We start from the raw sequence: 25,000 nt of genomic DNA, 5'->3' as shown, positions 1-25,000 counted from the left end.
CATTGTTAGAAACAGGCTGAATGTAGGCAAACTTCCAGCAAGAAGGAAAGGTTGATGTTGACAGACAGAGTTGAAAAAGTTTGACTAGGCAAGGTGTACGAGTAAGCATGGAACAATAGGAGAGATTCCTTCAGGCCCATAAGCCTTCCGAGGGTTTAGGCCAGCGAGGGCATGGAAAACATCATTGTGTAGAATTTTCAATAGGTAGCATGAAATAGTCAGAGAATGGAGGAGAGTTAGGAACAAGCCCTGGAGACAATTTTGGTTAGGTGCCAGAAGTCACGAGGGAGTTAAATCTTGAAAGATTTTGACACTTTCTATTAATGAAGGAGTGTTTGGCTAGTTGGAGAACAGACTTGGCCTGGTTCCAAGCAGAAATATAAAGTGCATGAGATTCTGGTGATGGAAGGCTAAAGTACCTTTTGTGGGCCACCTTTCTATCATGTATAGCACGAGAACAAGCTGCGTTAAACCAAGGTTTGGAAGGATTAGGTGGAGAAAAAGAATGAAGAATGTACACCTCCGTGCCAGACACTATCACCTCTGATATGCGCTCAGCACACAAAGACGAGTCTTTGTCATGAAAGCAGTAGTCATTCCAAGGAAAATCAACAAAATACCTCCTCAGGTCCCCCCAACTAGCAGAGGCAAAACGCCAGTGGCACCTCCGCTTAGGGGGATGCTGAGGAGGGATTGGAGTGATAGGAAGAAGATATGAAATTGTGATTGGAAGAGTCCAATGGAGAAGAGAGGGTAACAGCATAAGCAGAAGGATTAGAGGTCAGGAAAAGGTCAAGAATGTTGGGCGTATCTCCAAGACGGTCAGGAATATGAGTAGGGTGTTGCACCAATTGCTCTAGGTCGTGGAGGATAGCAAAGCTGAAGGCTAGTTCACCAGTGAAGGAAGATGTCACGTGTGTTTTTCTAACTGAACATTAATTGTGCTGATTGAATATTAGTTGTGTTTATGAACCTGGTATTGTCTTTGTTCGTGCATGCTGATTGCGTTGATCAATGAATATGTTGAAGAGACATAAAGTGATACCAAGTAACTTTAAACGAATTGAGGATGAATGCCAGTGGGAAATTTTGACTTGTAAGAGATGTAAATAATTAGTAGTTACCAATTAAAATATGAAAATGTTTGTGAGTTTTCCAGTAGCCTTTATGTACCAAATCCATACAGTATCTTGGACCACGACAGTGTGGTGTGTGCTGTGCTTGCTGGACTGTGTAATCCCATCCACTATTGGTGGCTGTTGATGTGGTGTGTGATGTGCTTGTTGACCTGTGTAATCCCAAGCAGTGTTGCTGCTGGGTGACTGGCTGGTGTGTGGTGTGCAGTGTAGTGTGGTGTGTGATGTACTTGTTGGCTTGTGTTATCCTGTACACTGCTGCTGGGTGACTGGCTGGTGTGTGGTGTGCAGTGTAGTGTGGTGTGTGATGCACTTGTTGGCTTGTGTTATCCTGTACACTGCTGCTGGGTGACTGGCTGGTGTGTGGTGTGCAGTGTAGTGTGGTGTGTGATGTACTTGTTGGCTTGTGTTATCCTGTACACTGCTGCTGGGTGACTGGCTGGTGTGTGGTGTGCAGTGTAGTGTGGTGTGTGATGCACTTGTTGGCTTGTGTTATCCTGTACACTGCTGCTGGGTGACTGGCTGGTGTGTGGTGTGCAGTGTAGTGTGGTGTGTGATGTACTTGTTGGCTTGTGTTATCCTGTACACTGCTGCTCGGTGACTGGCTGGTGTGTGGTGTGCAGTGTAGTGTGGTGTGTGATGCACTTGTTGGCCTGTGTTATCCTGTACACTGCTGCTGGGTGACTGGCTGGTGTGTGGTGTGCAGTATGATGTGCTTGTTGGCCTGTGTAATCCCAAACAGTGTTGCTGCTGGGTGACTGGCTGGTGTGTGGTGTGCAGTGTAGTGTGGTGTGTGATGCACTTGTTGGCTTGTGTTATCCTGTACACTGCTGCTGGGTGACTGGCTGGTGTGTGGTGTGCAGTGTGATGTGGTTGTTGGCCTGTGTAATCCTCTACACTGCTGCTGGCTGACTAGTGTGTGGTATAGTGTTTGGTGACGTGGTGATTTTTTTTTTTTTTTTATGTAGTAGAGACACTGGTCAAGGGCAACAAAAATAAAAAAAAATAAAATAAAAAAAAAAGCTCACTAAGATGCCAGTTACCGAATAGGGTCCGAAGTCTTAGTAAAAAAAATTGAAGGATAAGTGTCTTGAAACCTCTCTCTTGAAGGATTTCAAGTCATAGGAAGGTGGAAATACAGAAGCAGGCAGGGAGTTTCAGTCTACCAGAGAAAGGGATGAATGATTGAGAATACTGGTTAACTCTTGCATTAGAGAGGTGGACAGAATAAGGGTGAGAGAAAGAAGAAAGTCTTGTGCAGCGAGGCCGCGGAAGGAGGGGAGGCATGCAGTTAGCATGAACAGAAGAGCAGTTAGCATGAAAATAGCGATATAAGACAGATAGAGATGCAACATTGCGGCGATGACAGAGAGGCTGAAGAAAGTTAGTTGAGGAGAGAAGTTGATGAGACGAAAAGGTTTTGATTTCACCCTGTCTAAAAAAGCGGTATGAGTGGAGCCCCCGCAGACATGTGAAGCATACTCCATACATGGACGGATAAGGCCCTTGTACAGTCAACAGCTGGGGAGGTGAGAAAAACTAGCGGAGACGTCTCAGTGTGGTGTGGTTTGTGCAGTACATTGTGGTGTTGTGTGATGTTGTGCAGTGTGGTGTGGTGTGGTGTGATGTGGTGAGGCGTGGTGTACGAGTACTGTAGTGTGATGTGATGTGGCGTGACACAGTGTGGTGTGGTGTGGTGTTGCGTGGTGTGGTGTGGTGTGGTGTGGTCTGGTGTGGTGTCTTGGTGAAGTGTAGTGTGCTGCAGTGCAGTGTGGTGTGGTAAAGTGTGATTTGGTGTGGTGTGGGATGGTGTAGTGTGATGGAATGTGGTGTGGTGTGATGCAGTGTGGTGTGGTGTGGTGCAGTGTGGTGCATTGTGGTGTGCTGTGATGCAGTGTGGTATGGCGTGGTGTGATACAGTGTTGTGTGGTGCAGAGTGAAGCAGTGTTGTGTGGTGTGGTGCATTGTGGTGTGGTGTGTTGTGGAAGGGCATGGAGTGGTGTGAGGCAGTGTGGTGTAGATAAGTGTGGTGGAGAGTGGTGTGGTGTTGCGTGATATAGTGTGGTACAGAGTGATGTGGTGTTGTGGTGTGGTGTGGTACAATGTGGTGTAGTGTGATATGGTACAGTGTGGTTTGGTGCATTATGGTGTGGTGTGATCCAGTGTAGTGTGTAGTTCCTCCTCCTTTTCTGTTACCTTTCTTGGTTTTCTGTTAATGAAGGGCAGCTAACATTTGCTTATTGAATGAAAAAACGAAAAAAAAAATTAACGAAAAATAAAGAGAGATGTTATGTCCGGAAATAACGCGCGCGCTTGTGTGTGTGTGTGTGTGTGTGTGTGTGTGTGTGTGTGTGTGTGTGTGTGTGTGTGTGTGTGTGTGTGTGTGTGTGTGTGAACAGAATTTCAGTGCAAGTAAAAAAAATCGCCTCCATCTCTGCAGCTTTGCCTGAGCTTCCTCCTCCTTCCCCTCCTTGTCATTCTAATTCAGCAGTGCAAGGACCCAAAGATTTCATTCTTTTCAGGTTATGGTTATGAGTATATCGCTGGCAACTTCCACCACATCCTCTCTCTCTCTCTCTCTCTCTCTCTCTCTCTCTCTCTCTCTCTCTCTCTCTCTCTCTCTCTCTCTCTCTCTCTCTCTCTCTCTCTCTCTCATTGCATCTTTTATTCTTATTTGTCTGTTCACTATATATTTAATAATGTTTTCCATATTTATTATCTTTATTATACCTTACAACACACACACACACACACACACACACACACACACACACACACACACACACACACACACACACACACACACACACACACACACACACACACACACACACACACACACACACACACACACACACACACACACACACACATAAAGAGTTTTCCTGTTATGCAGTGACTCAAGCAGTAGGTTGAAAGAGTTGATACACGTAGTTTCGTAGAGCATTCTCATGTGAGTGTGTGTGGTGTCACATGAGGGAAGCAGGTGTGCTGTAGGCTGACAGCCGTTTTGGGTAAGTAGAGAGAGAGAGAGAGAGAGAGAGAGAGAGAGAGAGAGAGAGAGAGAGAGAGAGAGAGAGAGAGAGAGAGAGAGAGAGAGAGAGAATGTGTAAGGGATTAAGAGATTAATACAGAGACAGACTAGTTGCGGAGATGTGAATAGGTGATGATGCTCTGAGCGAGCCCCGTTATGGCACGGGCGTGGGCGAGATGATGTACATGGGCGGAGAAAGTGGCAGGAGTGTGGCAATGGGCGTGGCTGTGGCAGAGGCAGGGGATGGGTAGGAGCGAAGTCCTTCCCTCCCCGGCCCGTTAGTCAAGGCCCAGTGTTGCCAAATCTACCGATAAACATGAAAATCTACTGGATATTTGATGAATCTACCGATATACCAAATGATTTCGAAAATAAGGTCAAATATATTGGATTTTCGATCAGACCTACCGAGAAATCTACTGATATTCAGTGTCATGAGAGAGAGAGAGAGAGAGAGAGAGAGAGAGAGAGAGAGAGATGTGGGGGGTGGTGGAGTGCGGGGGTGTGGTGACTAACTGAACGTGTCTTGTTCATGTGCCGATTCTAGCCTGACGAACAACAACAAACCGGTTTGTTGTTGTCACTGGCTCGGCCTCGGTCAGTACATGTGTCTCAGTGTCTGCAGGCTGCACCGTTCCCAAACACCTAAGCCTACTCCCACGCACCTGTAAGTCTTTAGATAATATATTTCATCTGTTTTGAAATTTAATTTTTGTATTGATTTAAAAATAGAGCCTCAAATATTAGCGGGCTGCATCGTTTGTGAAGGAAGGTAGGTGGTGTGTGTGTTACTTTTTTTTTTTTTAATGTAGTTGGGACACTGGCCGAGAACGACAAAAATCCAATAAAAAAAAATAAATAAATAAATAAATAAAAGCCCAGTGATGTATCAGTCCCAGAAAAGGGTAGAAAGTGGTAGACAAAAATTGAAGGATAAGTGTCTTGAAACCTCCCACTTGAATGAATTTAAGTCATAGGAAGGTGGAAATACAGAAGCAGGCAGGGAGTAGAGAGAGGGATAAATGATTGAGAATACTGGTTAACTCTTGCATTAGAGAGATGGACAGAATAGGGGTGAGAGAAAGAAGAATGTCTTGTGCAGCGAGGCCGTGGGAGAAGGGGAGGCATGCAGTTAGCAAGATCAGAAGAGCAATTAGCATGGAAAAAGCGGAAGAAGACAGCTAGAGATGCAACACTGCGGCGATGAGAGGGAGGCTGAAGACAGTCACTGAGAGGAGAGGAGTTGATGAGACGAAATAATTTTGATTCCACCCTGTCTAGAAGTGCGGTATGAGTGGAACGCTCTGCCTCAGAGAAGTAAAGCATACTCCATACATGGACGGATAAGGCCCTTGTACAGAGTTAGCATCTGAGGGTGGGGGAGAAAAACTGGCGGAGACGTCTCAGAACACCTAATTTTATAGATGATGTTTTAACTAGAGATGAGATGTGAAGTTTCCAGTTCAGATCATAAATAAAAGACAGACCGAGGATGTTCAGTGTAGAAGAGGAGGGCAGTTGAGTGTTATTGAAGAAGAGGAGATAGTTGTCTGGAAGGTTGTGTCAAGTTGATAGATGGAGGAATTGAGTTTTTGAGGCACTGAACAATACCAAGTTTGCTCAGGCCCTATTACAAATTTTAAAAAGATCAGATGTCAGGCATTCTGTGGCTTTCCTGAGTGAAATGTTTACTTCCTGAAAGGTTGGACGTCTATGAAAAGACAATGGAAAAGTGCAGGATGGTATGTATCATCAGCGTAGGAGTGGATAGGACAAGAAGTTTGGTTTAGATCCCTAATGAATAATAAGAAGAGAGTGGGTGACAGGACAGAACCCTGAGGAACACCACTGTTAATAGATTTAGGAGAATAACAGTAACCGTCTACCACAGCAGCAATAGAACTGTCAGAAAGGAAACTTGGGATGAGGTTACAAAGAGGATAAAAGCCATAGGAGAGTAGTTTGGAAATCAAAGCATTGTGCCAGACTCTATCAAAAGCTTCTGATATGTACAAGGCAACAGGAAAAGTTTCACCAAAATCTGTAAAAGAGGATGATGACAAAGACTCAGTAAGGAAAGCCAGAAGATCATCAGTAGAGTGGCCTTGACGGAACCCATACTGGCTATCAGATAGAAGGTTGTGAAGTAACAGATGTTTAAAAATCTTCCTGTTGAGGATATATTAAAAAAAAAATTTAGATAGACATGAAATTAAAGCAATAGGATGGTAGTTTGAGGGATTAGAACGGTCACCATTTTTATGAACAGGCTGAATGTAGGCAAACTTCCAGCAAGAAGGAAAGGTAGATGTTGACAGACAGAGATGAAAGAGTTTGACTAGGGAAGGTGCAAGCACGGATGCACAGTTTCGGAGAACAATAGGAGGGACCCCATTAGGTCCATAAGCCTTCCGATGGGTTAGGCTAGCAAGGGTATGGAAAACATCATTGCGAAGAATTTTAATAGGTAGCACAAAGTAGTCAGAGGGTGGAGGAGAGGAAGGAGCAAGTCCAGAATCGTCCAAGGTAGAGTTTTTAGCAAAGGTTTGAGGGAAGAGTTCAGCTTTAGAGATTGATGTGATAACAGTGGTGCCATCTGGTTGAAATAAAGGAGGGAAAGAAGAAGAAGCAAAGTTATTAGGGATATTTTTGGCTTCATGCCAGAAGTCACGAGGGGAGTTAGATCTTGAAAGATTTTGACACTTTCTGTTAATGAAGGAGTTTTTAGTTAGTTGGAGAACAGACTTGGCATGGTTCCATACAAAGTTATAAAGTGCATGAGATTCTGGTGATGAAAGGCTTAAGTACCTTTTATGAACCACCTCTCTATCATGTATAGCACGAGAACAAGCTTTGGTGAACCAAGGTTTGGAAGGTCGAGGAAAAGAGTGAGGAATTTATGCCTCCATGCCAGACACTATCACCTCTGTTATGCGCTCAGCACACAAAGACGGGTCTCCGACACGGAAGCAGTAGTCATTCCAAGGAAAATCAGCAAAATTCCTCTTCAGGTCGCCCCAACTAACAGAAGCAAATCGCCAGCGGCACCTCCGCTTATGGGAATCCTGAGGAGGGATTGGAGCGATAAGAAGATATGAAATTGTGATCGGAGGAGCCCAATGGAGAAGAAAGGGTGACAGCATAAGCAGAAAGATTAGAGGTCAAGAAAAGATCAAGAATGTTGGGTGTATCTCCAAGACGGTCAGGAATACAAATAGGGTGTTGCACCAGTTGCTCTAGGTCATGGAGGATAGCAAAGTTGTAGGCTAGTTCACCAGGATGGTCAGTGAAGGGAGAGGAAAGCCAAAGCTGGTGGTGAACATTGAAGTCTCCAAGAATGGAGATCTCTGCAAAAGGGAAGAGGGTCAGAATGTGCTCCACTTTGGAAGTTAAGTAGTCAAAGAATTTCTTATAGTCAGAGGAGTTAGGTCAGAGATATACAGCATCAACAAATTTAGTTTGAGAGTGACTCTGTAGTCGTAGCCAGGTGTTGGAAAACTCGGAAGGTTCAAGAGCGTGAGCACAAGAGCAGGTTAAGTCATTGCGCACATTAACGCTACATCCAGCTTTGGATCCAAAATGAGGATAGAGAAAGTAGGAGGGAACAGAAAAGGGGCTACTGTCAATTGTGTCAGACACCTGAGTTCCAGTGATGAAAAGAAGATGAGGTTTAGAAGAGGAGAGGTGGTGTTCTACAGATTGAAAATTAGATCTTAGACCGCGATTGTTGCAGAAGTTAATGAAGAAAAAGTTGAGGGGGGGGTGTCAAGACACTTAAGGTCGTTGTCAGAAGGGCAGTCCGACCTGGGGACATTTGTGGTCACCTCCTCAGATGGGGACTCCGAGGCTGGTGTAGGAGTCGCCATGATAATTTTGAAATTTTGAGTGAAGGGTGTGTGTGTTATTAGGTGCTTGTAGTTTTGTGTGGAGGAAGAGAGTTGTCTTTAGAGGGCAGGCTGTGACTGCCCCCTTGTGTTGTGAGACACAAAGGGAAACGTTCAGTGAGGTCACAGCTGGGCTTAGTGATAAGTTCACAGCACACCCTGAACAGTGCTGCACACCTCACTGGGAGTAATTATCGTTTCGGCAGGTGCCTACTGCCTCCTCCTGTGTACTGCCTCCTCCTCTGTATGTGTGTGTGTGTGTGTGTGTGTGTGTGTGTGTGTGTGTGTGTCCATGTCTTTGTGTATGTGTGTGTGCGTTTGTCCATGTTGATTTGTGTGTCTGTGTGTGTGTGTGTGTGTGTGTGTGATTCACATATGGTCGTCTGCTGATCACCCAGCCTGCCATTCCGCTATAGAAGGAGCTCAGAGTTCATAGTGGCAGATCTTTTGGGTAGGACTGAGACCACTGACACACCACACACCAGAACAGCGAGGTTACAGGCCCTCAGGTTACATCCCATACCTACTTGCTGCTAAGTGAATAGGGGCTACACATTAAGAGTTTCACCCATTTGCCTCGGCGCGCCCGGGATTCGAACCCAGGCCTTCTTGGTTGTTAGCCGAGCGTGCTAACCTCTACACAACACGGTGTGTGTGTGTGTGTGTGTGTGTGTGTGTGTGTGTGTGTGTGTGTTTGATTTTTTTTTTTTATGTAGGAGGAACACTGGCCAAGGATAACAAAAATCAAATAAAAAAAAAAGCCCACTGAGATGCCAGTCCCCAAAAATGGTCCAAAGCGGTAGTAAAAAAAATTGGTGGAGAAGTGTCTTGAAACCTCCCTCTTGAAGGAATTCAGGTCATAGGAAGGTGGAAATGCAAAAACAAGTAAGGAGCTCCAGAGTTTACCAGAGAAAGGGATGAATGATTGAGAATACTAGTTAACTCTTGCATTAGAGAGGTAGACAGAATAAGGGGTGAGAAAAAGAAGAAAGTTTTGTGCAGCGAGGCTGCGGGAGGAGGGGAGGCATGCAGTTAGCAAGATCAGAAGAGCAGTTAGCATGAAAATAGCGGTAGAAGACAGCTAGAGATGCAACATTGCGGAGATGAGAGAGAGGCTGAAGACAGTCAGTTAGAGAAGAGGAGTTGATGAAACGAAAAGATTTTGGTTCCACCCTGTCTAGAAGAGCAGTATGAGTGGAACCCCCCCAGACACGTGAAGCATACTCCATACATGGACGGATAAGGACATTGTACAAAATACTTGAAAAAGCAATAGCAAAGAGACTGACTGCATTAATAGAATCTTTCAACCTGCTTTCAAGCAATCAATTTGGATTCCGCAAAAAATAAATCCACAGAAACAGCAATACTGAAGTTTACAAGTGAAATATACAAGAATATGGAGAGAAAGAACCATGTAGTAGGGGTTTTCTTGATCTGAGTAAAGCATTTCACTCTATTGATCATAACATATTATTAGACAAGCTAGAAAACATTGGAGTTAGAGGATTACCACTAAAATTGTTTGCTAGTTACCTGTCAGGTAGGAAACAGTCTGTATTTTGTAACAATTATATGTCAAATAAAAAAAAAAAAAACTATTATTAAGGTGTGCCACAAGGTTCTATATTAGGTCCTATATTATTTCTGATATACATCAATGATAAATGTAATGTTAGTGATATGCTTAGTTACGTTCTATTTCTCGATGATACAAGCCTTCTTCTAACAGATAATGATTTGTGTAACTTAAATGTAAAATTAACTCAAGAATTGCATAACATATTCAAATGGGTAACCGCAAATAAATTAACAGTAAACATTAATAAAACTAACTTCATATTGTTTCAAAGACGCTCTGTTGTCAGTAATTTCGGAACAGTTTCCTATGGAGGCTGAGCTTAATCATGTTTCTTCTACAAAATTTTTAGGAGTTATTATTGATGAAAATTTTAACTGGAAAAAGCATATACAGTCGGTGTGCTCTAACTTATCAAAAACTTGTGGAATTTTATTCAGAATTAGGTACAATGTTACAAGTGAAGCCTTACGCAGCTTATATCATTAATTATGTTATCCATACCTTATTAACTGTTCATTGATCTGGGGTTGTACTTGGCCTACGGTTGTGAATGATGTCTTTGTAGCACAAAGGAAAATAGCAAGAACCATTGTCTTTAAAAGTAAATACGACTCCACCGACTTACTGTTTAATGACTTAAATATACTAACTTTCGACCTCTTAAAGAAATATTTCATAGCGCTGACCATATATAAAAATGTTAATGGAAATGATTCAAATAGCATAATGTCTAATGTATTCCACCATAGCCAAGCTACCCGAGGAAATCGTAATAATATGATTTGCCCACAAGTAAGAACTAGTCTGTATACATTTTTCCACACACTGTGTTGCTCCTAAAGTATGGAACGTATTGCCTGACGATAGAAAAAAAAAAAAAAAAAAAAGGTTTTTCAATATTTTCAAAAGTAAAATGAAAAAGTTCCTATTTAATAGTTTAAGTCAAAACTAGGGTCTGTAATAAAGTTATAGTATTTTTTTTTACACATGAATGATGTAGCTTGTTACAAACATAACTTATCTTAAGGATATTAGTTCCTAAAAAAATGGTGCAATAATATTATTTCTTTTCTACTGTTCTATATGATTTGTATTGTTGCCCTGCCCTCTATATAAGTTGCATTTATATGTATATCACTTCTCTGTCTGCTAGGGAGCCTCGGCTCAGCGGGCTAGTGCCCCATTAATCATGTAATGCTTCTTCTCTGTAAAAAAAAAAAAAAAATGCTACTCTGGGCAATAAACAATCAATTAAATTATAAAAAAGATAAACAGAATTAAGTTAGCAGCTGGAGGGGTAAGAAAAACTGGCGGAGACATCTCAGAACACCTAACTTCATAGAAGCTGTTTTAGCTAGAGAGGAGATGTGAAGTGTCCAGTTCAGATTATAAGTAAAGGACAGACCGAGGATGTTCAGTGTAGAAGAGGGGGACAGTTGAGTGTCATCCTCTTCGACACTGAACATCCTCGGTCTGTCGTTTACTTATAAAGGACAGGTGTGTGTGTGTGTGTGTGTGTGTGTGTGTGTGTGTGTGTGTGTGTGTGTGTGTGTGTGTGTGTGTGTGTGTGTGTGTGTGTGTGTGTGTGTGTGTGTGTGTGTGTGTGTGTGTGTGTGTGTGTGTGTGTGTGTGTGTGTGTGTGTGTGTGTGTGTCACTTGGGTGTTTTTACAATGCCGTTTCCCTGATCCAGAGGGGTGAGATGGTACCTCTCTTTGAACAGCCTGTCTGTTGTCCGCCTGTTGGGATTGGCTGGGTTCTGAGCACAGCAAGGGACCTGCGGTAAATTTGTGTGTGTTGGCTTTTATTTTCAATATCCTTTCTTTTGTTTTTCAGTGTGCTCCTTTTTCTTTCTGTTTTCTTCATTATGTATGTTTTTATTTGGATTTCAGGAGTGACATTTTGTTTTCTACAATTAGCATGTATTGTCATCTTATTGGCCGAGTCTACCTTGAAAAGGAACACTTTTTTTTAGTGTCCCCCATGTTCCGGTTACCTGCCTTGCGGACATTATTCTTAATATTGGTTATAAGTTAGTGTAAGGCTTATTTACTCATTTTATATCATGTAGTATTATTCTCTTCATAATTTAAGTTCTCTATATCTTTGTATGTATAAGGGAGGAAATATTTTGAGGTGGAGATGTGTTGAAACAAGGGGAGATTGAGCGGGCAACAACACATTCCAAGGAGGGGAAGACAGAGCGCCTTAGGTCGTGAGGTAGAACGGAGAGGAGGCGTCTCTCAGGGACGTCACGTCTTGTGAGGTGTGAGGAGAGGAAATATGGGAATTATCGTTTGGGGACGCGGTGATGGCGTCTGAGTAAATTCCGGCGGATGAGGGAAATAATTCAGTGGGTGGTGGAGGAGTGGGCGGTGGAGGTGTAAATGGGTTGTGGTCCTGTGTGAAGTGACGAGAACGTCATATATTAACGTGTACTACCTCATGTTGCTTGTGAATTATCATTAGTATCAATATATGTGGTTGTAACATAGAACAATCGTATTTTCTACCCCCTCAACACTGATCTGGTATTTGAGGTGATTCCAGGTGTGCTGCGTTAAGGTAAGCGTACAATGAGAGGGTGTAACTCTAGCGATTTCCGATAGGTCGGGTAGGCACTCGAAGCCTTTAAAAATCTAGACCTTTAAAACTTTCCTGGATCAGTGTTCCGTCCACTTTCTTGGAGAGATAACCGGGATCGTACGATCGTAAGTGAGTAGCGATCGTAACAGTATATAACAATGATTTATGAATGAGTAGCTATTCTTTATTCAAAATAGAGACACTACGTTCAGTTACATATTCTGAGTCATACAACTACATAAAAGACCTTTTTTTTATCGATCTGAGAGAGAGAGAGAGAGAGAGAGAGAGAGAGAGAGAGAGAGAGAGAGAGAGAGAGCACGTTTATTAAAAAAAAAAAAAGAAGTCACTAGAGGGTGCATGACCTTAAGAAAGCATGAATCGAAAGGACTGGTGTGTTGTAGCTTGGACACCTGAGAGTGGCCAAGGCTGTGGTGCAGGTGATTCAGGCGACACCAGTGCTCTAGAATGTACATGTTGTGTGATCTGTCTCTGTGTCTACTGGCAGGTTACCTCAGAGCAACACACGCCCCACATCCCACCATGGCATCCAATCCACATCACCTCGTGAAAGAATTTCTTGAGGCAATTCAACACCACCCAACAGCGGTAAGGAGGGAGCGCTATCATTATTTTTTTTAATAATAATAATAATAATAATGATAATAATAATGATGATAATAATAATAATAATAATAATAATAATAATAATAATAATAATAATAATAATGATAATAATGATAGTAGAAGAAGTAATGGTATTTTTTTTAATTACCTATATATCATCGTTTTCACCACAAAAAAATAATAATTATGAAATAAATAATTATTATTATCATCACTTTTCACCTTGATTTCCTTGTTATATTATTCTATGATTATAGTTATCATTATCATCATAAACATCTTTAAAGTCTTTCTTCCTTATCATCACCGTCCTTTCATCATCATCAGCACCATCCTCATCACCACCATCATCATCATCAGCACCATCATCATCACCACCATCATAATCATCATCACTATTATTTTATTGTTTTATATTGTTATTACTAATTGTATTAGTAGTACTATTAGTTTTAGTAGTAGTAGTAGTAGTAGTAGTAGTAGTAGTAGTAGTAGTAGTAGTACGAGGGTTCTGGACAAGGGGACAGAAAGCATTCATGGACATACGGATCTTTGACCCGATGGCCGCCTGTCACCACGAACTCTCCCTGGAGGCCGCCCACCGCAAGAATGAGCAGGAGAAGATCCGAGCGTATGGGGAGAGAATCCAACACGTTGACCAGGGCAGCTTCACACCTCTGGTCTTCACCACATCTGGCGGGATGGGCTCCAAGGCTCAGTGCTTCTACTCAAGACTAGCCGACCTAATGGCAGAAAAGAAGCACCAGCCAAGCAGCCATGTCGTCGCATGGATGAGGTGCCATCTCTCATTCTCCCTCCTCAGATCTGCCCTCCTGTGTCTCAGGGGGACAAGGCATTCCACTCCCATACCTGCAGACTTAGGAGGCCTCGACTGCGAGGCTACAGTGGTGGAGAGTGGCATAAGAGTAGATAGAGTAGAGGTAGAGTGAATTTATAGTTAACAACTAATGTTTATATTATAGAGTATTAGATATGGTTGGATGCCACAGTCATTAGCGAGAGCTGGGGCTAATGACCTCCAAGTAATGGAGGCCCCTAATTGACACATCAATAAACATGGGGTGGAGGTATTATTAAATTAATGTTAAAAAAAAAAAAGTACTAGTAGTAGTAGTAGTAGTAGTAGTAGTAGTAGTAGTAGTAGTAGTAGTAGTAGTAGTTGTTGTTGTTGTTGTTGTTGTAATAGTAGTAGAAGTAGTAGTAGTAGTAGTAGTAGTAGTAGTAGTAGTAGTAGTAGTACATGTAGTAGTAGAAGCAGTAGTAGTACTGGTAATAGTATTAGTAGTTTTAATAGTAGTAGTTGTAAAAGTAATAGTAATAGTAGCAGTATTAGTAGTAATAGTAGCAGTAGTAGTAACAATAGTAGTAGTATAAGTAATCACATTAGTGGTAGTAGTAGTAGCAGTAGTAGTAGTTAGTAAAAGTAGTAGAAGTAGTAGTAGTAGTACTAGTAGTAGTAGTAGTAGTAGTAGTAGGCTTGGTAGGGGTAAGACGTGTGGGTGTGTGGCTCCGTGATTAAGGTGTATTTTTAAGGTTAAAATTTTGTGAAATTTTGTGACAAAAGACACAGAGATGAGTGAAGTGGAGAGGGTGGGCCCAGTGTAATATCAGTGTTAATACTCGTACAAATCACGTGAAAAATATTGATTTATCATATTCTGAAATCAGTGGATATTGTGAGCGTCACGGAGCGACCGTTGAAAGGGTCGAACTAGGTCGGAAGGGTTATCACATGATAAATCGCGTAGGGCAAACTCCGAGCAGCCCGCGCGGCTGCCCATCCACTCTCCGTCGGGGATATAGGTGCCACCTACTCCATATATTTCTATATAAATCTTACTATATATTATAGACAGATATCTCTGTTATAATACTAGGTATAAATCTTTCTGTTTAATTTTATTGGAGCCATGCACACCACGTGAGTACCCAAAATTACAGATCTTCATTAAATTTTCAGTAGTAATATACTATCACTCTAACTGTTGTAACGGTACTCCTAAGACGGCTGTTGCCACTACTACTGCCGCTAAACATTGTAGGGAATACTGAGTAAAGTGCCTGTAATACATATCTAAGTCCCATATTTACCATAAATGTTTCTCTCTCTCTCTCTCTCTCTCTCTCTCTCTCTCTCTCTCTCTCTCTCTCTCTCTCTCTCTCTCTCTCTCTCTCTCTCTCTCTCTCCTCTCATCTCTCTATCTCTTTCTTTCTCTCTCTCTCTCTCTGCTATCACTTTCCCCTCCCCTATTCCTCCTCCCTCTACCCTCCCTCCCTCCTTCTCTCTCTCTCTCTCTCTCTCTCTCTCTCTCTCTCTCTCTCTCTCTCTCTCTCTCTCTCTCTCTCTCTCTCTCTCTCTCTCTCTCTCTCTCTCTCTCTCTCTCTCTCTCTCTCTCTCTCTCTCTCTCTCTCTCTCTGTTGTCGCCTCCCCTCCCCTACTCCCCCTCCCTCCTTCCCCTCTCTCTCTCTCTCTCTCTCTCTCTCTCTCTCTCTCTCTCTCTCTCTCTCTCTCTGTTGTCGCCTCCCCCTCCCCTACTCCCTCCCTCTCCTCCCACCTCTCCCTCTACCATCCCTCCCTCCCTTCCTTCCCTTCTCTCTCCCTATCTCTCTCGCCCCCTTCCTCATACTTCTCTCTCTCTCTCTCTCTCTCTCTCTCTCTCTCTCTCTCTCTCTCTCTCTCTCTCTCTCTCTCTCTCTCTCTCTCTCTATCTGTTGTCACTCTGTCACTTTCCCTTCCCCTATTTCCCCTCCCTCCTACCCCCTCCCTCCCCCCCGGCTTCCCTTCTCTCTCCCTCCCTCCCTCCTACCTCTTCCCCTAACCTGCCTCCTTCCCTCCTTCACTTCTCTCTCTCTCTCTCTCTCTCTCTCTCTCTCTCTCTCTCTCTCTCTCTCTCTCTCTCTCTCTCTGTTGTCACTTTCCCTTCCCCTATTCCCCTTCCCTCCAACTCCTCCCTTTACCCTCCCTCTCCCCCTACTTCCCTTCTCTCTCCCTCCTCCCTCCCTACCTCTTCCCCTCCCCTCCCTCCTTCACTTCTCTATCTCTCTCTCTCTCTCTCTCTCTCTCTCTCTCTCTCTCTCTCTCTCTCTCTCTCTCTCTCTCTCTCTCTCTCTCTCTCTCTCTCTCTCTCTCTCTCTCTCTCTCTCTCCAACTCTCTCTATCTAATAAAGTCATGTTATTAAAATGTCTAACCAACCTGCACAAAGAAGATGTTGTCAGTGTACAAAAGAGGAACACAGATGTGTTAATTGTCAATGTGTGAGACAAAACAAAAAGTATATAAATTGTAGAAAGGAGATGGATGCCAAAACCCCCTGGGACGTGACCACCAGGGCACTGAGAGGGAGGAGGAGCCAGGGGACAGCCAGGAATCCCAGCAGGATGAGGAACAAGAGCGAACGATGGAGACAGAGATGGGAGGGGATGCTGCCCTGCCATCAACACCGTCACAACACGCCCCATCGCTACCGCAACACAATGTGTACACCGCGAGACATACAAACGGGAGAAGAAACTTAGTCTGGAAAGGACTAACAGAAGAAGAAACAACCATGTGGGTGAACAACACTTACACAGAATTAGTTGGGTGGTCGACATGTCATCTGTTCGATCCACCAAAGTGTGCCTCCACCAACAAAATTGTACAAGAGATGGTCATCCTCCTCAACAATTACTTACAAGAGTCACCCCTCGCACCGTATGCGATGAAATTATTCTTCACACTGCCAAAACTCTTCTTTCAAAAGACACATAGAAATGCGAAGGTGGCGGAAAACGTGAAAGCCGTCGCAAGAAGAGTGGGTCTATGGCAGAACAACCAACTGGATGAGCTCCTGGAGGAAGCCCGAGCCATCCAGAAGAGGCTGCCAAGGCCATCAGGAAACCAACAAGGGCAGGAAGACAAAGCCCGTAATTTCGCTGGCAATATGCGGCAAGGACAGGTGTCCAGGGCTCTGCGGGCACTTAATGAACAGCAGTCAGGTGGAGTGTTGCCCCTCACCAGGGAAACCATCCACCTGCTGAAGGAAAAACATCCTCCCCCCAGTGACGAGGAGGGCCTCAGGATGCAGGGGCCTTTCCGCAAGCCCAATGATGTCATCTACGAGGTGATAACTGGAGAGATGATCTGGAAGAAGTCTCTCCAGACACACGGCAGTGCTGGTCCCTCAGGACTAGACGCTAGAGGGTGGCGTCGCCTGTTGAGCGGCGCACTCTGTGGCAGCGCCGCTAACGACCTATGCGGCGCCCTGGCAGCACTGGCGAGGAAGCTTGCCACCACAAATTGTCACCACGTCGAGGCTCTCACCGCATGCCGATTAATTCCGCTGGACAAAAAGCCGGGATGCAGACCAATTGGCATCGGCGAGGTGATAAGACGCATCGTGGGTAAATGCGTCATGATGGTGGTCAAGGACGACGTAAGGAGGGCAGCGGGGAACCTGCAAGTATGTGCAGGACAGCAGGCAGGAGGGGAAGCCGCCATCCACGCTATGAGGGAAATGTTCAGTGAAGACAATTGTGAAGCGGTGTTATTAGTGGACGCCAAAAAACGCTTTCAACACTATTAACAGAAAAACAATGCTTCACAACATTCGAGTAAAATGTCCCCCTCTGGCACAATATGTAGAAAACACATATAGTGACCCCTCGGATTTGTACATATGTAGTAATAGTGGTAATAGTGTTAAGGTGTTAAAGTCCATGGAAGGGACAACACAAGGTGACCCAGTGGCCATGGCGATGTACGCCCTCGGACTTTCAGTGCTGCAACAAGTTATCTCATATGAGAAAACGAGTGTGAAGCAAGTGGCGTACGCAGATGACCTGTCAGGGGCCGGCAAAATAACAGACTTGAAAAAATGGTGGGGCTTAGTGAACGACAATGGTCCCATCATAGGGTACACACCCAATGCCGCTAAGTCCGTCCTTATTGTAAAGCCTGAACACTATGACAGTGCAGTGGATAGCTTCAGTGGCAGTGGAGTTATAATAACAAAGGACGGACAACGGCATCTGGGTGCTGTCATCGGAACAGAGGAGTTCAAGAAGGAGTACATAGGAGAAAAGGTGAAGGAGTGGATACATGAGGTGGAAGTCCTGTCTGACATGGCCAGGACTGAGCCTCATGCAGCCTACTCCGCCTACACCCACGGCTTGCAGCATCGATGGAGATTCGCCATGCGCACCATCCCAGGCATCAGCCCTCTCCTTGCACCACTGGAGGTCTCGATAAGGAACACCTTCCTCCCAGCGTTACTGAGATACCACACCATCGGAGATGGGGAAAGGGCGCTGCTCGAACTTCCACCAAGACTGGGCGGGATGGGAATCACCTCCCCTGAGAAGTTGGCGACTGTGGAGAACCTCAACTCCCTCAAGCTCACCAGGTCCCTCACAGAGAAGATCATTGCTCAGGACGCACATGGTGAAATAGCCCAAAGTGCAGTCACTGAGCAAGGACGAATTATATCTAGAGATAGGCAACAACATCAACGAAACTGTCTCGAAGACCTGATAAACATCTTGCCTGCAACCACAGTGAGAAAAATCCTCACTGCACAGGAAACGGGAGCCTCTAACTGGCTAACGTCACTGCCCATCAGAGCGAAAGGCTTCAGCCTCAACAAACAAGAATTTGTCGACGCCATTGCTCTGAGGTACGGCTGGCCGATGGAAGGACTTCCCAGTACTTGTGTGTGTGGCTCCCCCAATGACGTCAACCACACCATGACGTGCAAAAAGGGGGGATTCGTATGTATCAGGCACGATGAGGTGAGAGATCTGACCGCCAGCATGCTCAGGGAGGTGTGCCACGATGTCTCCACTGAACCGACCCTCCTGCCGCTAGACGGCGAGCACCTGCGCTACAGAACAGCCAACACCACCAACGAGGCTCGAGTCGACGTCAGTGCACGAGGGTTCTGGACAAGGGGACAGAAAGCATTCATGGACATACGGATCTTTGACCCGATGGCCGCCTGTCACCACGAACTCTCCCTGGAGGCCGCCCACCGCAAGAATGAGCAGGAGAAGATCCGAGCGTATGGGGAGAGAATCCAACACGTTGACCAGGGCAGCTTCACACCTCTGGTCTTCACCACATCTGGCGGGATGGGCTCCAAGGCTCAGTGCTTCTACTCAAGACTAGCCGACCTAATGGCAGAAAAGAAGCACCAGCCAAGGAGCCATGTCGTCGCATGGATGAGGTGCCGTCTCTCATTCTCCCTCCTCAGATCTGCCCTCCTGTGTCTCAGGGGGACAAGGCATTCCACTCCCATACCTGCAGACTTAGGAGGCCTCGACTGCGAGGCTACAGTGGTGGAGAGTGGCATAAGAGTAGATAGAGTAGAGGTAGAATGAATTTATAGTTAACAACTAATGTTTATATTATAGAGTATTAGATATGGTTGGATGCCACAGTCATTAGCGGGAGCTGGGGCTAATGACCTCCAAGTAATGGAGCCCCTAATTGACACATCAATAAACATGGGGTGGAGGTATTATTATTATTATTATTATTATTATTATTATTATTATTATTATTATTATTAGTATGTAGTAGTAGTAGTAGTAGTAGTTCTTGTTGTTGTAGTACTAGTAGAAGTAGTAGTACTGGTAATAGTAGTAGTAGTCCTAGTAGTAGTAGATGTGAAAGTAATAGTAGTAGTAGCAGTATTAATAGTAATAGCAGTGATAGTAGTAACAGTAGTAGTAGTATTAGTAATAGCAGTAGTAGTAGTAGTAGTAGTAGTAGTAGTAGTAGTAGTAGTATTAGTAGTAGTAGTAGTAGTAGTAGTAGTAGTAGTAGTAGCAGTAGTGGTGGCTTGGTAGGGGTAAGACGTGTGGGTGTGTGGCTCCGTGATTAAGGTGTATTTTTAAGGTTAAAACTTTGTGAAATTTTGTGACAAAAGACACAGAGATGAGTGAAGTGGAGAGGGTGGGCCCAGTGTAATATCAGTGTCAATACTCGTATAAATCACGTGAAAAATATTGATTTATCATACTCTGAAATCAGTGGTTGTTGTGAGCGTCACGGAGCGACCGTTGAAAGGGTCGAACTAGGTCGGAAGGGTTATCAGGTGATAAATCACGTAGGGAAAACTCCGAGCAGCCCGCGCGGCTGCCCATCCACTCTCCGTCGGGGATACAGGTGCCACCTACTCCATATATTTCTACATAAATCTTACTATATATTATAGACTGATATCTCTGTTATAATACTAGGTATAAATCTTTCCGTTTAATTTTATTGGAGCCATGCACACCACGTGAGTACCCAAAATTACAGATCGTCATTAAATTTTCAGTAGTAATATACTATCACTCTTTAACTGTTGTAACGGTACTCCTAAGACCGCTGTTGCCACTACTACTGCCGCTAAACATTGTAGGGAATACTGAGTAAAGTGCCTGTAATACATATCTAAGTCCCATATTTACCATAAATGTTTCTCTCTCTCTCTCTCTCTCTCTCCTCTCTCTCTCTCTTCTCTCTCTCTCTCTCTCTCTCTCTCTCTCTCTCTCTCCTCTACTCTCCTCTCTCTCTCTCTCCTCTCTCTCTCTCTCTCTCTCTCTCTCTCTCTCTCCTTCCCTCATCTCTCTATCTCTTTCTCTCTCTCTCTCTCTCTGCTATCACTTTCCCCTCCCCTATTCCCCTTCTCCTCCTCCCTCTACCCTGCCTCCCTCCCTCCTTCCCTTCTCTCTCTCTCTCTCTCTCTCTCTCTCTCTCTCTCTCTCTCTCTCCTCTCTCTCTCTCTCTCTCTCTCTCTCTCTCTCTCTCTCTCTCTCTCTCTCTCTCTCTCTCTCTCTCTCTCTCCTTCCCTCATCTCTCTATCTCTTTCTCTCTCTCTCTCTCTCTGCTATCACTTTCCCCTCCCCTATTCCCCTCCTCCTCCCTCCCTCTACCCTCCCTCCCTCCCTCCTTCCCTTCTCTCTCTCTCTCTCTCTCTCTCTCTCTCTCTCTCTCTCTCTCTCTCTCTCTCTCTCTCTCTCTCTCTCTCTCTCTCTCTGTTGTCGCCTCCCCCTCCCCTACTCCCCCTCCCCTACTCCTCCCTCCTACCTCTCCCTCTACCATCCCTCCCTCCTTCCTTCCCTTCTCTCTCCCTATCTCTCTCGCCCCCCTCCCTCATACTTCTCTCCCTCTCTCTCTCTCTCTCTCTCTCTCTCTCTCTCTCTCTCTCTCTCTCTCTCTCTCTCTCTCTCTCTCTCCTCTCTCTCTCTCTTCTCTCTCTCTCTCTCTCTCTCTCTGTTGTCACTTTGTCACTTTCCCTTCCCCTATTTCCCCTCTATCCTACCCCTCCCTCTCCCCCGGCTTCCCTTCTCTCTCCCTCCTCCCTCCTACCTCTTCCCCTACCCTCCCTCCTTCCCTCCTTCACTTCCCTCTCTCTCTCTCTCTCTCTCTCTCTCTCTCTCTCTCTCTCTCTCTCTCTCTCTCTCTCTCTCTCTCTCTCTCTCTCTCTCTCTCTCTCTCTCTCTCTCTCTCTCTCTCTCTCTCTCTCTCTCTCTGTTGTCACTTTCCCTTACCCTATTCCCCTTCCCTCCTACCCCCTCCCTTTACCCTCCCTCTCCCCCTGCTTCCCTTCTCTCTCCCTCCTCCCTCCTACCTCTTCCTCTCCCCTCCCTCCTTCACTTCTCTCTCTCTCTCTCTCTCTCTCTCTCTCTCTCTCTCTCTCTCTCTCTCTCTCTCTCTCTCTCTCTCTCTCTCTCTCTCTCTCTCTCTCTCTCTCTCTCTCTCTCTCTCTCTCTCTCTCTCTCTCTCTCTCTCTCTAATAATGTCATGTTATTAATACAATGTCTAACCCACATACACAAAGAAGATGCTGTCAGTGTACAAAAGAGAAACACAGATGTGTTAATTGTCAATGTGTGAGACAAAACAAAAAGTGTATAAATTGTAGAAAGGGAGATGGATGCCAAAACCCCCTGGGACGTGACCACCAGGGCACTGAGAGGGAGGAGGAGCCAGGGGACAGCCAGGAATCCCAGCAGGATGAGGAACAAGAGCGAACGATGGAGACAGAGATGGAAGAGGAGGCTGCCCTGCTATCAACACCGTCACAACACGCCCCATCGCTACCGCAACACAATGTGTACGCCACGAGACATACAAACGGGAGGAGAAACTTAGTCTGGAAAGGACTAACAGAAGAAGAAACATCCATTTGGGTGAACAACACTTACACAGAATTAGTTGGGTGGTCGACATGTCGATTTGTTCGATCCACCAAAGTGTGCAGCCACCAACAAAATTGTACAAGAGATGGTCATCCTCCTCAACAATTACTTACAAGAGTCACCCCTCGCACCGTATGTGATGAAAACTATTCTTCACACTGCCAAAACTCTTCTTTCAAAAGACACATAGAAATGCGAAGGCGGCGGAAAACGTGAAAGCCGTCGCAAGAAGAGTGGGTCTATGGCAGAACAACCAACTGGATGAGCTCCTGGAGGAAGCCCGAGCCATCCAGAAGAGGCTGCCAAGACCATCAGGAAACCAACAAAGGCAGGAAGACAAAGCCCGTAATTTCGCTGGCAATATGCGGCAAGGACAGGTGTCCAGGGCTCTGCGGGCACTTAATGAACAGCAGTCAGGTGGAGTGTTGCCCCTCACCAGGGAAACCATCCACCTGCTGAAGGAAAAACATCCTCCCCCCCAGTGACGAGGAGGGCCTCAGGATGCAGGGGCCTTTCCGCAAGCCCAATGATGTCATCTACGAGGTGATAACTGGAGAGATGATCTGGAAGAAGTCTCTCCAGACACACGGCAGTGCTGGTCCCTCAGGACTAGACGCTAGAGGGTGGCGTCGCCTGTTGAGCGGCGCACTCTGTGGCAGCGCCGCTAACGACCTATGCGGCGCCCTGGCAGCACTGGCGAGGAAGCTTGCCACCACAAATTGTCACCACGTCGAGGCTCTCACCGCATGCCGATTAATTCCGCTGGACAAAAAGCCGGGATGCAGACCAATTGGCATCGGCGAGGTGATAAGACGCATCGTGGGTAAATGCGTCATGACGGTGGTCAAGGACGACGTAAGGAGGGCAGCGGGGAACCTGCAAGTATGTGCAGGACAGCAGGCAGGAGGGGAAGCCGCCATCCACGCTATGAGGGAAATGTTCAGTGAAGACAATTGTGAAGCGGTGTTATTAGTGGACGCCAAAAACGCTTTCAACACTATTAACAGAAAAACAATGCTTCACAACATTCGAGTAAAATGTCCCTCTCTGGCACAATATATAGAAAACACATATAGTGACCCCTCGGATTTGTACATATGTAGTAATAGTGGTAATAGTGTTAAGGTGTTAAAGTCCATGGAAGGGACAACACAAGGTGACCCAGTGGCCATGGCGATGTACGCCCTCGGACTTTCAGTGCTGCAACAAGTTATCTCATATGAGAAAACGAGTGTGAAGCAAGTGGCGTACGCGGATGACCTGTCAGGGGCCGGCAAAATAACAGACTTGAAAAAATGGTGGGGCTTAGTGAACGACAATGGTCCCATCATAGGGTACACACCCAATGCCGCTAAGTCCGTCCTTATTGTAAAGCCTGAACACTATGACAGTGCAGTGGATAGCTTCAGTGGCAGTGGAGTTATAATAACAAAGGATGGACAACGGCATCTGGGTGCTGTCATCGGAACAGAGGAGTTCAAGAAGGAGTACATAGGAGAAAAGGTGAAGGAGTGGATACATGAGGTGGAAGTCCTGTCTGACATGGCCAGGACTGAGCCTCATGCAGCCTACTCTGCCTACACCCACGGCTTGCAGCATCGATGGAGATTCGCCATGCGCACCATCCCAGGCATCAGCCCTCTCCTTGCACCACTGGAGGTCTCGATAAGGAACACCTTCCTCCCAGCGTTACTGAGATCCCACACCATCGGAGATGGGGAAAGGGCGCTGCTCGAACTTCCACCAAGACTGGGCGGGATGGGAATCACCTCCCCTGAGAAGTTGGCGACTGTGGAGAACCTCAACTCCCTCAAGCTCACCAGGTCCCTCACAGAGAAGATCATTGCTCAGGACGCACATGGTGAAATAGCCCAAAGTGCAGTCACTGAGCAAGGACGAACTATATCTAGAGATAGGCAACAACATCAACGAAACTGTCTCGAAGACCTGATAAACATCCTGCCTGCAACCACAGTGAGAAAAATCCTCACTGCACAGGAAACGGGAGCCTCTAACTGGCTAACGTCACTGCCCATCAGAGCGAAGGGCTTCAGCCTCAACAAACAAGAATTTGTCGACGCCATTGCTCTGAGGTACGGCTGGCCGATGGAAGGACTCCCCAGTACCTGTGTCTGTGGCTCCCCCAATGACGTCAACCACACCATGACGTGCAAAAAGGGGGGATTCGTATGTATCAGGCACGATGAGGTGAGAGATCTGACCGCCAGCATGCTCAGGGAGGTGTGCCACGATGTCTCCACTGAAACGACCCTCCTGCCGCTAGACAGCGAGCACCTGCGCTACAGAACAGCCAACACCACCAACGAGGCTCGAGTCGACGTCAGTGCACGAGGGTTCTGGACAAGGGGACAGAAAGCATTCGTGGACATACGGATCTTTGACCCGATGGCCGCCTGTCACCACGAACTCTCCCTGGAGGCCGCCCACCGCAAGAATGAGCAGGAGAAGATCCGAGCGTATGGGGAGAGAATCCAACACGTTGACCAGGGCAGCTTCACACCTCTGGTCTTCACCACATCTGGCGGGATGGGCTCCAAGGCTCAGTGCTTCTACTCAAGACTAGCCGACCTAATGGCAGAAAAGAAGCACCAGCCAAGGAGCCATGTCGTCGCATGGATGAGGTGCCGTCTCTCATTCTCCCTCCTCAGATCTGCCCTCCTGTGTCTCAGGGGGACAAGGCATTCCACTCCCATACCTGCAGACTTAGGAGGCCTCGACTGCGAGGCTACAGTGGTGGAGAGTGGCATAAGAGTAGATAGAGTAGAGGTAGAGTGAATTTATAGTTAACAACTAATGTCTATATTATAGAGTATTAGATATGGTTGGATGCCACAGTCATTAGCGAGAGCTGGGGCTAATGACCTCCAAGTAATGGAGCCCCTAATTGACACATCAATAAACATGGGGTGGAGGTATTATTTTAATATAGTAATCGTAGT

The 25,000-nt window shown here is 45.6% G+C and overlaps 1 protein-coding gene across 5 annotated transcripts in view; it reads left to right on the top strand.

The window, feature by feature from the left end:
- The window catches only part of LOC135097293 (uncharacterized), a 30,225-nt gene that overhangs the window by 1,086 nt on the left and 4,139 nt on the right, over positions 1-25,000 (top strand). The window contains exons 1-3 of one of the 5 annotated variants that reach the window (XM_063999097.1): positions 3,775-4,150; positions 12,729-12,829; positions 21,764-25,000. The exon at positions 21,764-25,000 is cut by the window's right edge and continues 494 nt beyond it. In XM_063999097.1, the coding sequence (XP_063855167.1) occupies positions 22,542-24,836 (2,295 nt within the window). In that variant the 5' untranslated portion in view covers positions 3,775-4,150; positions 12,729-12,829; positions 21,764-22,541 and the 3' untranslated portion in view covers positions 24,837-25,000. The other 4 variants (XM_063999096.1, XR_010265573.1, XR_010265574.1 and 1 more) reach the window with 4 other exon arrangements.

This window comes from Scylla paramamosain, unplaced genomic scaffold, assembly GCF_035594125.1.
Source record: "Scylla paramamosain isolate STU-SP2022 unplaced genomic scaffold, ASM3559412v1 Contig16, whole genome shotgun sequence".
Classification (NCBI taxonomy): domain Eukaryota; kingdom Metazoa; phylum Arthropoda; class Malacostraca; order Decapoda; family Portunidae; genus Scylla; species Scylla paramamosain.
This window is presented reverse-complemented; position numbering and strand designations above follow the sequence as displayed.